This window comes from Passer domesticus, chromosome Z, assembly GCF_036417665.1.
Source record: "Passer domesticus isolate bPasDom1 chromosome Z, bPasDom1.hap1, whole genome shotgun sequence".
NCBI classification, from domain to species: domain Eukaryota; kingdom Metazoa; phylum Chordata; class Aves; order Passeriformes; family Passeridae; genus Passer; species Passer domesticus.
In genome coordinates, this window is record NC_087512.1 from 42,018,347 (window position 1) to 42,030,555 (window position 12,209).

The 12,209-nt window shown below is 35.7% G+C and overlaps 1 protein-coding gene across 3 annotated transcripts in view; it reads left to right on the forward strand.

The window, feature by feature from the left end:
* SPIN1 (spindlin 1) overlaps window positions 1–8,306 on the forward strand; it is a 60,260-nt gene extending 51,954 nt beyond the window's left edge. For all 3 annotated transcript variants that reach the window (XM_064405660.1, XM_064405659.1, XM_064405661.1), the window contains exons 4-6: window positions 455–708; window positions 1,663–1,896; window positions 4,541–8,306. In XM_064405660.1, the coding sequence (XP_064261730.1) occupies window positions 455–708; window positions 1,663–1,896; window positions 4,541–4,740 (688 nt within the window). In that variant the 3' untranslated portion in view covers window positions 4,741–8,306. The remainder of the gene's footprint in view (window positions 1–454; window positions 709–1,662; window positions 1,897–4,540) is intronic.
* Window positions 8,307–12,209: the final 3,903 nt, after the last annotated feature.

The window sequence follows — 12,209 nt, forward strand, 5'->3', positions numbered from 1 at the left end:
TTTTAGGGAAAACAAACATTTTGAAAGAATTTCTGTCAGCCGTATAATACTTGCACTGGTGTTTTCCTTCTGGGAAGGAGTTGTTTACTGTTCTGCAGAGAGTAACAAGGTAGTAAAGCTGTAATACTGCCAGCTAACCTTGTGCTTTGAGATTTGATCAGGTGAGTTTCACTTTGGACATTCAATGTAGCAAGGGATAGAATAGTTATTTTGGCTTAAGCAAACTACATTTAGAATTTATTGCTGGGAAACTGACCTTATACAGCATGTCAAAAATGTGTCACTACTTTTAAGTATGGTATTTTTTTCCAATAAAGTGTGATAAGCTTTATGACCTAATTAGAATAAAGCGTGCTAAGCTGTAAAATATATTGTCATGTAAAAGCATACAGCTGTTTTCTGAAGTAGAATATATATGTACGTGTGTAATATTAATGTTTGTATCTGTGTACAGAAAACATAGAAACAATGTGGGACCAAGCAAACCTATTTCTCAGCCACGAAGAAATATTGTAGGCTGCAGGATACAGCACGGATGGAAAGAAGGAAGCGGACCTGTAACACAATGGAAGGGCACAGTTCTTGATCAAGTTCCTGTAAATCCCTCACTCTATCTCATAAAGTATGATGGATTTGATTGTGTGTATGGACTAGAACTTCACAAAGATGAAAGAGTTTCAGCACTTGAAGTTCTTCCAGACAGAGTTGGTAAGTGTTTGGGGTTTTTCTCCTAAATAAAAATACATATTGGCTGTCATTTATCACCAAATGTTTTCCACTAATCCCTCCAGATTTCCCCCAAGATAACCTGTGACTACTTAAATGTTACTGGTCAGTTTCATTTTTCTGTCATGTCAAGTAATCTGAATGCTTTGATTTTTTTTCTATTCCACTAAATTTTGATGGTGCTAGTGAGTGCAATTGCTGTCTTCTTGTTTAAGTAGTATGCAGTACATTCTGTAGTTTTCAGATTAACATTGATATTTCTGTTAAAATTTCAACTCTAAGCCATCTAGACTGTATTGTCTATTTTCTGTGTCTAACACTAACAAGGTTACATTTTTTCTTGTACTACTGCCATGTACTTATAATAATGGCTGGAGGACATTTTCTAAGTGAAGTAACCTACTTAGTAATAATGTTTTTTGTTTTTCAGAATTAGTTCTTGGATTGTTAAACTGCAGGTTTTTCAATCCACCAAGTTTGATATGTACTCAAGTAAACACCAGTGTGTAAATAGAAAAAGCTGTTGCTTCTTCTAACTGCAAAGGAATTGGTTACAGTGTGTAGGGTGGCATTATGAGGAACCAAATCCCAAAGTTGAATTAATAACATCATAGAACTGCCATGAGATAGGCCTTTTGTTTCTGCCTCTCCCTGTCCAGTAATTCAAGTTCAGAGTTCTTGCTGCTCAACTGATCTTTTGTTACCTTGCATTGTGATTGCTTAATCACAGGGAGTAGAATAATTCATTGTTATTTTAACAACATTCTGAAGTTCTTAGATCTGCAGCACTAAACTCCCCGGAATGGACACTGTTTTGTTTTGTGTATGAATTTACTATCTGCCAGTCAGATTTGTGCATTTATCAGCATAAAGATTATTTTTACAAAGATACATAACTGTACTTTTGAATGAATTTCTGAAATGCTGTCATTTCAGCTTCGTCTCGAATTAGTGATGCCCACCTGGCAGACACAATGATTGGTAAAGCTGTGGAACATATGTTTGAGACAGAGGATGGCTCAAAAGATGAATGGAGGGGGATGGTTTTGGCTCGAGCTCCTATTATGAACACATGGTTTTATATTACCTACGAGAAAGATCCCGTCTTGTACATGTACCAGCTCTTAGATGATTATAAAGAAGGTGACCTTCGCATTATGCCTGATTCAAGTAAGTAGGCCAGTTACTGTTTTCCTTTGGCAGCTTTTTGTATTAAACATTTAGCTGTAGTTTATTTATGGTCAAGAGAGCTGACAAATAAGCATTATATTTGATATTCCATGTAATTTTTCTTTAACAAATGTGGTAGTACAAGAAAGAACATCTGTTGATGTTCTATTTAACTTTTCTTAGCAGTGACATATGCAGGTAACACTTTTTCATAATTAATCTTAACTCTGCTGAAAATATGGGTATACTACTGTGAAAGACTTTACATTTTGGTTTTTAGTGGAAAATGACAGGCCAGAAGTCTTCCACTGCTGTTTTCTTACAGAAATATCATGTCGTATGGAGTTGGCTCTTGATTTGTGTCTCTGAAGCAGTTCTTGTGGGAATGAATATTTTGGGTCAAACTGATATAGTAAGAACAATTTCACTGAGCTGTGCCTTCAGTATGAAAAACTTCTTCAGTAGTTGCTTGTGGGAAAGAAATACTTATTTTTTCAAAATTAATTTTCTCTCAGGTTTTGCAACACTAGTAAGAAAAAGATTTCATCTTAGTATTTTTCCTCTCATTTTGGATGAAGTAGTCTTCTTCAGGACTTCTATTAGTTTAGGAGGCTTTTCACGCATCAGTATTATTCTAGAGATTTAGATAGTTCAAAGAAAGAGATTATAAAGAATACTTTGAGTTTACTTCTCCTGCGTAACAAAACCCTTTCTGACAGAAGCCATTTGGGATTTAAATAAAATTAATTTTAACTAATACATATGCAAAGCACTATTTGGTCAATGACTACAGTTATCCAATTAGTAATTTGTTGAGTTTGAGGTCATGTTCTTGCAGATGCACCACTGGTAATGATCTACTGGCAGAATAAAGAAGTGGCACTTATTTGCATAATCTCTGTGTTAATGATCTGTGTTTAGATTACTCTCTCCTCTGGCCCTAGCAACATCTCTGATGCTTTTAAAGAAAGAAGCACAGATGTTAATGGAGAAAAGTGACCTTCCTCTTCTTAAAGAAAAAAAGCAAGCTCTTTCAGACTTGAATATTAAAATAACTTCTTTGTATTAACCATCAGAATGGACTAGGAATGCATTTTAAGTCTGCTTTGCCTTCTTCTACCTTGAGAGTAGGGAAGGTTTATATGCTTTCTTTCCATTTACATATTAATTGATTTTAGTGCTCTTTACCCTCTTTGCGTGCCAAAGGATTATTGTTTACTGATTTTTCTAAACACTTCTAAGTATTTGCTTCCTTTCCTGAATGTGAATGCTTTCCAGATATTTTGAATCATGTCTTTGAGTCAACAACTGGATGTTAGTATTTTGGAATAGTATTATTCCAAAATCAGCTTTTAGAATATCTGCAAATACTTCCATAAATTTAGCGGCACTTGCCATAATATTATAAATAAAATTTCTATGGTACTATCCCTTATCAAATATAGGTTCTGCACATGTGAGGAGATCAAATAATAGATAATTTGCTTGAACCTTTTTTCTTTTTGTAAGGGGAAAATATATTGCTGGATCTGATACTAAAACTTGGCCTACACTACTAATGAAAATGTAGGAGTTGAACTTGCATCTTTGCCAAGAAAAACTCTTCATATAAAACTCATACTAAGAGGATAATAACTATGTGTGACAATGCATTTATAGAGGAACTGAAACAAAAAAAAGAAAACTTATGTTTGCAAGAATTTCTAAGTGCAAATGCAAGCCAGTCTATTCATTCCCTGGTTTTTTTCTCCTTTGAGAGTTCTTTCAAAGCTCTCAAAACTAAAAATAAAATGGGTAGATTCTGTAAGGGATTCTTAATACAAACTTGTAACTAAGTTACTAATTTAAAAGCTTATGAATTCCAGAATAAAAGCCACATCAGATATTACAATTGCTTTAGAAGGTTTTCCAGTAGAATACAAACTACAAGTTTATCTGAACTAGGAATCGAAGAGGAGGTGAGAAAGAAAATGTGATTAGCTTCCAATTCTCCATACAGTACTTTTTACCCTTTATCGTGTTCTGTGATTGGCTTGTATTCAATCACTTGGCATGTTACAAATCACACCTTTCATAATCCAGATTTAGCATAGAGATTGTCTGGTTAGGTTTTGCCAGAGAGGAAAATAATACAGTCAGACTTTACCAAAATTACTCAAAAACATGGAGTCAGAAGTCCCTTTTAATAAGGAGTTGACACCTACTACCATTTCAGAAGAGATGCTTCTGTTGTAGTGAAATGAGTGCATTGAACCTTTGAATAATGTGTGTGGGAAGAGGGAAGTTAAGTTAGGGTACCTTTCTGCTAAGTAGGTCCAATGCCTTTTTCTGCTCATTGCTTAAATTCAGCTGTCTACAGCCATTTTCTACAACTTGTGCATACACCTTCCTGCCAAAGATTTACATCTCTTACCAAACTGCTGTCTTTGTCTTAATAAAATTGAATACAGTATTGCTTGAAAATTTTTTCTGCAACTACTTTCTACAAGCATGGCAATTGTTAAATGCTTGTCTGAATTAAATTAATGAATCTGTTTACAACTTCTAATTGTTTTGTGTGAGTTTGAAAGACAACTATGCAGTTGTTTTCCTTAGGGCAGAATTTTATTAATGCCTACTAAAGCATACTGGGTTTATGTTACAGATGATTCACCTCCTGCAGAACGGGAACCAGGTGAAGTTGTGGACAGCCTGGTAGGCAAACAAGTGGAATATGCCAAAGAAGATGGCTCAAAAAGGACTGGCATGGTCATTCATCAAGTTGAAGCCAAACCATCTGTCTATTTCATCAAGTTTGATGATGATTTCCATATTTATGTCTACGATTTGGTGAAGACATCCTAGACGTCATCATGAACTTTTGCCAAATTTGTGGAACTATTACATGTAAAATTTGTAGACACAAAGACTTGACTGCTTTCCAGTTTAACGAAAGCTTAAATGTCCCTGCGAACCCACAATCTCTGCCAGCAAAACTGTTTTGTTCTGAGTAATACAAACATGACACATTTTGTGTAAGAGAACTCCTTTTCTTGGAGGAAGTCAGTATGTTTGGGCAGGAGGGAGTTAAAAGCAAAGAACAGCTGCAAATTCAAGCTGTGTAAAGTTGATCTAGTATTGTAATCATTAATCTAAATTTTTTCATAGATTTTGACTTTTTCTTCAATCTTGCACTCACTTGTTCAACTGCCACATGCAAGTGTAGTTTGATATTTTGATATGCCTTCTTTTGTAACATTAAATTTAATTTCTTGGATACTGGCAGTCCTTGTCTTCAGGGTTGGGACAGAGGTGACTTTTCTGAAAGGTTTAAACAGTTTGTGCAGTATCAAGGAGTGCCTAACCCAAGTAACATCAATCTGCTGTGTTTCTACACTTTATTTCAAATTTAGCTTTTTAAGAACTTGCAGTGCGTGGAAATGCTTGTGCATTTTTACTAGTCAACAGGGCAGTAGGATATCGAGTGTTTGGATTACGCACCTTTCAGTGAAAAGGCTTTAAACTATGAAATTACATTTAATCTGTATAACCACTTAATTAGAATATGCAGGTTAATGGCCCATATTTACAAGTTGTAGGAACCAGTAAATACATGCAACAAGGCTGCCTTCAATCCTAAATGTTGTACTTCTTTCTTTGTTTGTTATACACACTTCTTAGCAAAACCCAAGTGCTTGGTGCCACAACTCTAACAGTATATATGCTACTTCAAAAGACTTTAGACTACGCATTGGCATCAGTAGTCTCATTTAAAATCAAAACCTAGCAACCTGAATGTTTGTGTGTGGACTTAGAAGCCTAACAGTAGTTAATATTTTACATGGTAAATACAATCTCACACCAGGGAAGTGGGAGGGGGTGTCCTTTTACAGTGAAGATGTAACTTTAGAGAAGGAGAAGCATTTATTGCCTTCTGCTCAGTCCGTTGCATTCCTTTGTTTTGGTTTGCTTTTAATAATTTCGGTTCAAGAAGGCATCTTCCCAGTTTATTCTTTTTCTGGCTTTTCCACTTAAGGAGTGTCTGGACAAATCTACAGTTTAAACCTGTTGTTGCCTTTTGTGGTGTACATTGTACTTGCTTTGAGGTATGCTGTTAACATTAATTTCATTCTATGAACACTAGAGTTCTGCATGCCAGTGGTGTACTATCTAATGGAAGCTATAAGGCAGTCTCAGTGGTTCAGTCATCTGCATTAGATTGTGGATGTAAATAGCAGCCCACAACTGCAGAATCTTTTCATGGTTATAATCTTGCAAGATAGTTGTAAATTAAAATTAGGGTTTCCTTAAGTGTGGCAGCTTTAAAAAATAAAGGAATTGGAACAACAATGCAGCACAGCAACAAGGTTGTCATGTTACAGTAAGGCAGAGCTCTGCAAGTTTCAAATAACTGCTTCACAGAAGTACAGAATGTGAAGACAGTTAACACTGTTGATGGAAGGAACAAATACCCTGATATCCAGCTGTGTGCCATTAGTGGAAGAATGCAGGAGCTGTTAATCAGAGGACAGAGGTGCAATGACCTCTGTTGTGGGTATTCCTGATACTGAAGACTCAGTGGTTTAAGCCCCTTTCTGTCCATTTTTTTGCCTGATTTCATATTTTAGCCTTAAGGCTTGTGCCTCATTATGCTGTTGAATGGTAATAAATACTCTCCGTATAAATATGATACCTTAATTCTTTGTCCATTGCTACTATATTGCATTATGTCCAGTATTTCATCATGGGCAACCAAAGGCAGGCTATTGTCTTTCAGTGAATAGCTTCTCGATGCAGTCCTTATGCAGTAAGTACCTGAGTCGTAAGTGTTTCTTGTGTTTGAACAAAGTGAGCAGATTTGCAATACAGTGTTATCATCCTGCAGATCTGTTGTGTTTTCTATTGACTCTTAAGAGTCCTGCATGTAAATCTCAAAGCTGAGCCTGGCTCCATGAGCCCAAGTCGATATTTGTGGCATAGGAATGAGTGAGTGTATTAATTACACACAAGATACATGGATTACCTAGTACACTGAGCTTGGGGCTACATATCTGAGGAATAAGAGGTTTGTTTTGAAATATCTGAGGTTTAGGTCTACTGGAACACTTCTAGCATTAGGCTTGCATTTGTGGGTTTTCTGCAAGCCTATTGAATACACTATGTATTCTGACAATTAAGAGTATAATCTACAAACTGTAAATTTCACTGTCATTTTTGGATGTCCCCATTTGTCTGTTGCGTGGATATTTTCACTTGGGGTTTTTTTGGGGATTTTTTTGTTTTGGTTTGGTTTTTTGGGTTTGGTTTTTTTTTTTTTTTTTGGTAGCTTAAACCACAGTTTTGAGGCTTGAGACTAATTCCACTCCCTGCCCATCTGCTTTGGGCTTTGTTTTAGGCTCATGTTTCAGATCTGCATGCAGTGCTTGCGTTACCCTGGTAACTAAATGTTGGTTCCTTGTTCTAGGGGTTCAACATTACTTTCCAAAATCACATAGGGCTTGTGATGGCACAAGCCATGGATCTTTGTATAAAAGTTATTCACCTTTCACATTTACCTGCTGTAGTATTGTTGTATATTGTGTGTGTGCGTGTGCGTGATGTCAGGCTGCCATGTAAAACTTAAAAGGGAAAAAAAAACAAACCAACTTAAATGCAGACCATCCTTTTTTGCATGCTTAGAGGGTTAGAACATTCAATGTAACAAACTAAAGTTGCATGTTAAAATGTTTAGGTTTTTGTTTTGTTCTGTTTTTATTTTGTGTTCAGTTTTTTGTGAATTTGCTTATTGTGCTGTTTTAATGGTTGTTAGTAGGATTAAATGCACCGGTGAGACGAGCATAGTGCCAACGGAAGGTAATTTTCCAGTTGTATGTGTCATACAGCATTTGAAGGGACCATGTATTCTGTTAAAGAAAAAAATAAAATTTCAGTTGAATAGCAGAACACTACATTCTTCTTCTTTCTTTTGAGTGCCAAACCCTAAACTATGTTGGAGTAGAGATGGGGAAAACCCTTTTTGTTGGAATAGGTAGAAGCATTCTTTAAATGGATTGTTTAAACTTAGGGGCTTTGTCTTCAGAGAGAATTGTCTAGTTGCATCAGGGAAAAGAATTATGGTAAAAACAGTTTCTGGTTCCTTGAAAATGCTGTGCTTTTTGTATTTTACATCATTAGTGCAATTTGGATGGTTCTTGGTATGTGTATAGTTCAGAGGTCTTCGTGTTCACATTTTTAAATTAGGTAATGAATTCATCTTTAGAGCTTGGTTTCTTTATTTTTATTTTATTTTGAACAATGTAGACAGTTCCCTGTTCTCTGCATTTAGAAGTATAAACACTTTAAATTGTTACTTAATTCTGTAAGTAATTTTTATAATTATGATGTAACTCTATCCTTAAAACATTTAAAATAAACCCTTTATGTGCAACTTATGCCTGTAAACTTTGTTCTCATGAGCAAAACACAGAGATGTGATTTCAGATTATGAAGAAGCAGTTTCTTCATTTTTCTGCTGGAAAGGATTTATTATTTTAATGTTGAGCCATGTATGCTGGTATAATACTTGCCCTATGAAATATGTTTGCTTGCAAAGCCAAATTGTTGTTCTTTTTTCCAAGTAAGTATAAGTGGTGGTAAGGTGGAACTTGCCTAAGGAAAAGCATACTGTTAAATTGTATTTAACTAGACACAGAAAACTTCCCCCCCCGCCCCAGGGGCTGTGCTGGTCTGTGAAGCAATCTCTGTTTCCAGAGCACACAAAATGTCTTGCCAGTGGGGAACTGCGGAAGCATTTGGCAGTGTTTTGGTGATACATTAATTTGCTTTGAATTAAAACAATTTAAAATTTAGTGATGTGTCTTTTACTGGTGATAAAAAACAAACTCGATGCAAATTGGAGGCGATGAGGAAAGAAGATAACATCACCATGTTGTGGATTTTCTAAAATATTTTAAGTTGTTTTGAAGACTTTATGTGGTTTAATTACTAAGGCAGTCTTTCCATGTCGAACAGATTTTCTTTATTACTGCCTCTTTTCTGATAATAAAAGGTGCATGGCACTTAAAGGATATGGTATAGTGGTGGACTTTGTAGCGTTAGATTAACTGTTGGACTCAAGGATCTCTTCGAACCTAAATAATACTGTGATTCTAAAACATGTTTTTGACACCAAGCTCATTTAGTCATATACTGAAGAATATGGAGTATGCCAGCCTGCAGACCCAAGCCTTTTCCCTTAGTTCACATCCAGTTTATTGTATCCTGTTGCCCCTGACACTGCTCCCAGTGAAAATTTATATTGTGTACATCTGTGATTGGGAAGAGTCTAAGACTTTTGCTGTAGCTGGAGTATCACCTTCAAAAAGTAGGTGTTTATCTCTGTGACCAGCCTGTTAAATTGTAATTAAAAACAGGTACACTAACACATAATGCCTGAACCTGTTCTGTATTACCACTAATAAACCACCCTCAGTTTGGTGGCATCTTTCTCTGGAGAGAGACGAAGAGAAGGCTTATAAAAGCAAAGATATTTTTGTTGTCTGTCACTGCAGTAATGAACTCCCTCCTGAGAGATGATTACTTACAAGCTCACTTGCAAGCATCTTAATTGTCAGTGCTGTGTAGACAGTAATGTCCCTCAGATTTGAGAGGCCGATAGGGGTCTACTCAGAGCTATTGCTTTAATGCTACTGTACTGTATTTTCACATCTGTCAGGTTTCACCTTGTCAATATGAATAGGTTATATTTTCAGGGAGAAAAAAAAAGCTGCTCTTTGCTCAGTGAGTTGCTTATTTTGACATAATTTTTTTTTATATTCATGCTGTATGCAGTGGAGCCATTGATGACTTCAGGGGACTCTACTGCTTTCTGGAAAGTTCAGTAAGGATGTTTTGGAGGTGGTTGGGCTGCTGCAATTTAAGATCATTAGGGTACAAAAGGAGAAGTAAAAATAGGTCAAGGAAATTATAGGTAGGTTCTTTGATTCTCAAGCACTAGATAATAAATTATTTTTACTATTTTACAAACTTTAAAGCATTGTTTCCAATCTGGCTCATTTTTCTTTCAGTAAGTTCCTGCCTTAGCAGGTTACATCACTTAACCTCTTTGCCAATATCAGTATCTTACCATTTTAATATTCATTTCAGGATTTACAGCCTGGGGAAGTTATCAAGCTACTCAGGATTTTTTTTAAGCTCTTCCCACTGCCTTGTGAGTTTCCTGATTTCCAAACAGAGTTCAGAGCTGCATATGCCCAATGTACACCTGTGTGTATATAACAGGAAGCAGCTGAGGTCTCAGCAGTGTGGGATAGTCAGCACTTCCCTATTCTACATAGATATTTATTACAGATCTCTGCACATTTTTCTTCCGAAAACAGATATGATTTGCTTAACTTCATTTGTGTGCAACTTGGGTGAATGGTTTTGCAACCTCACAGTTCAGATATCTCTGTGTTTTGACACTGGTTCCACTCACCCCTATGCAATTAATCCTTAAATTTGTTTGTATTCAATGGAGTCTGACTTTCACAGCCTTTTTTAGTATTTTGATGCCATTGTTCCTCAGGTCTATAGACCGATCTGTTCAAAGCTGACTTTAGTAATGAACATGGACATCTTCACATTTACTTTGATTTGCATAATCTTGTTACTTCCTAAGGATGTTCCACCCAGATCTGACAGATAAGAGGCAATTTTTTTAAATTAAAAAAACCAAATACAACTTTATACTACTTTAAACACACATTCTTGTTGATCAAAGTGAATCCCTGTAAACAGCCACTGAGAAGAAAGTGGTCGTATTTTTCTTTTATGGAAGATTGCTCAGTGTCAGGGTGGCACTCATCTGAGTTTTGGGCTGATGCGTTTTAGTCCTGTGGCACTAACTAGCTATATATGATATATTCAGCTTTGAAATGGACTAGGGGATGACTGATTAAATTATCTTCATGAAGACCTTTACCACTGGATAAAAGCTGTTGCTAATATATTTGATTTTGCGCACTGTTCACTAACTCCTTGCTATTTTTAGCTTATAGAGGCAGATGTCTAACTTAAACTTCCATTAGTTTAATGAATTACAAAACATTAACCTTTTAAGCTGTAAGAACAAAATAAATCAGCACTAACAGCAGAAGCACTGGAGGAGATGAAATGATTAAAAGGTTGTCACTAAAGTGTTGGAAGAATGGCAACGGCAGTTTTTACAAGTAATTTTTGATAGGATGCTCCACATTTCATTATGGAAATTTGGAACTCTGTTTTGCTGGGAATCCTCAATATTCTCCAGTATTTTTTTAATTCAGGTTATGCCTTAAAAGGATGTCATTCTGCCTGACATAAAATCCTCTTCTATTATTATTAGTGCAGCTCAGTGTATTGTCTAATCAGTAGCTCATAGACAAAAAATAAAAAAGGGAGTTACAGTGCAGTTTTCTGAAAAAGGCAGAAAATCTGACTACTCTGTTTCAGAACTTCAGATGGGGCGCAGGGTAGGGGAGGGTGTTGGGAAATCCAAACATTATAAGGATCCATTATCTACTGATTGGGAACTAAGAATAAGATTTCATTCTTAAAAAAACTGGCAGGATGATTTAAGAGGAAGATGCTCATAATATATTAGAAATGCATTGTGTTAAATTTTAGTGAGAAGAAAAGAAGATTAACTATAGTAGGTAATGCTTTCTAATGTTGTAAATCCAAACATTATCCTGGCCTTTAACTTGACATTACAAGACTAGCAGTGTACACAGGAGAAGATTCTTAGCATTTTGGCATCCACAGATTTGGTTTAATGCATGAAAATTATCATATTTAAAATGTAATCAAATTATACAGGTAAATGGCCCAAAATAACACCATATGTTCTCCAAAATTCTGATTTTTTAGTCCAACAAATACCACTCTAGCAGATGACAAAACTACAACTACCTAAAATTTCTATTAATTGATACTATATAATCATACTCATCCAGATAACACAAAAGCATGAAATGGAGGTCTGAATTGCTTCAAATTTTTAAAGAATGTACTTGTGTATGAAAGGAAGAAAATATTTGGAGTACTAAAAACTTTACTGCAGAAAGTCTGTGATGCATTTCATGCTTTCTTTTGAGATGCTCCTCTGTGGAGTGCAAACATTTTTTTTGCACTCAATATAGGTTCAAGATTGCAAAGATATGAGTTGCTGATACTTGTGTCCTTTTGAGTAATTTAATTAAAAAATGAAGTATACACTGTACTGCCAGAGGCAGAAATGTGAATTCTTCAGACATCTGCTTTTCTGTAAACTACCTGATTATATCACTAAAAACGTTTTGGAAATAACAAATGCA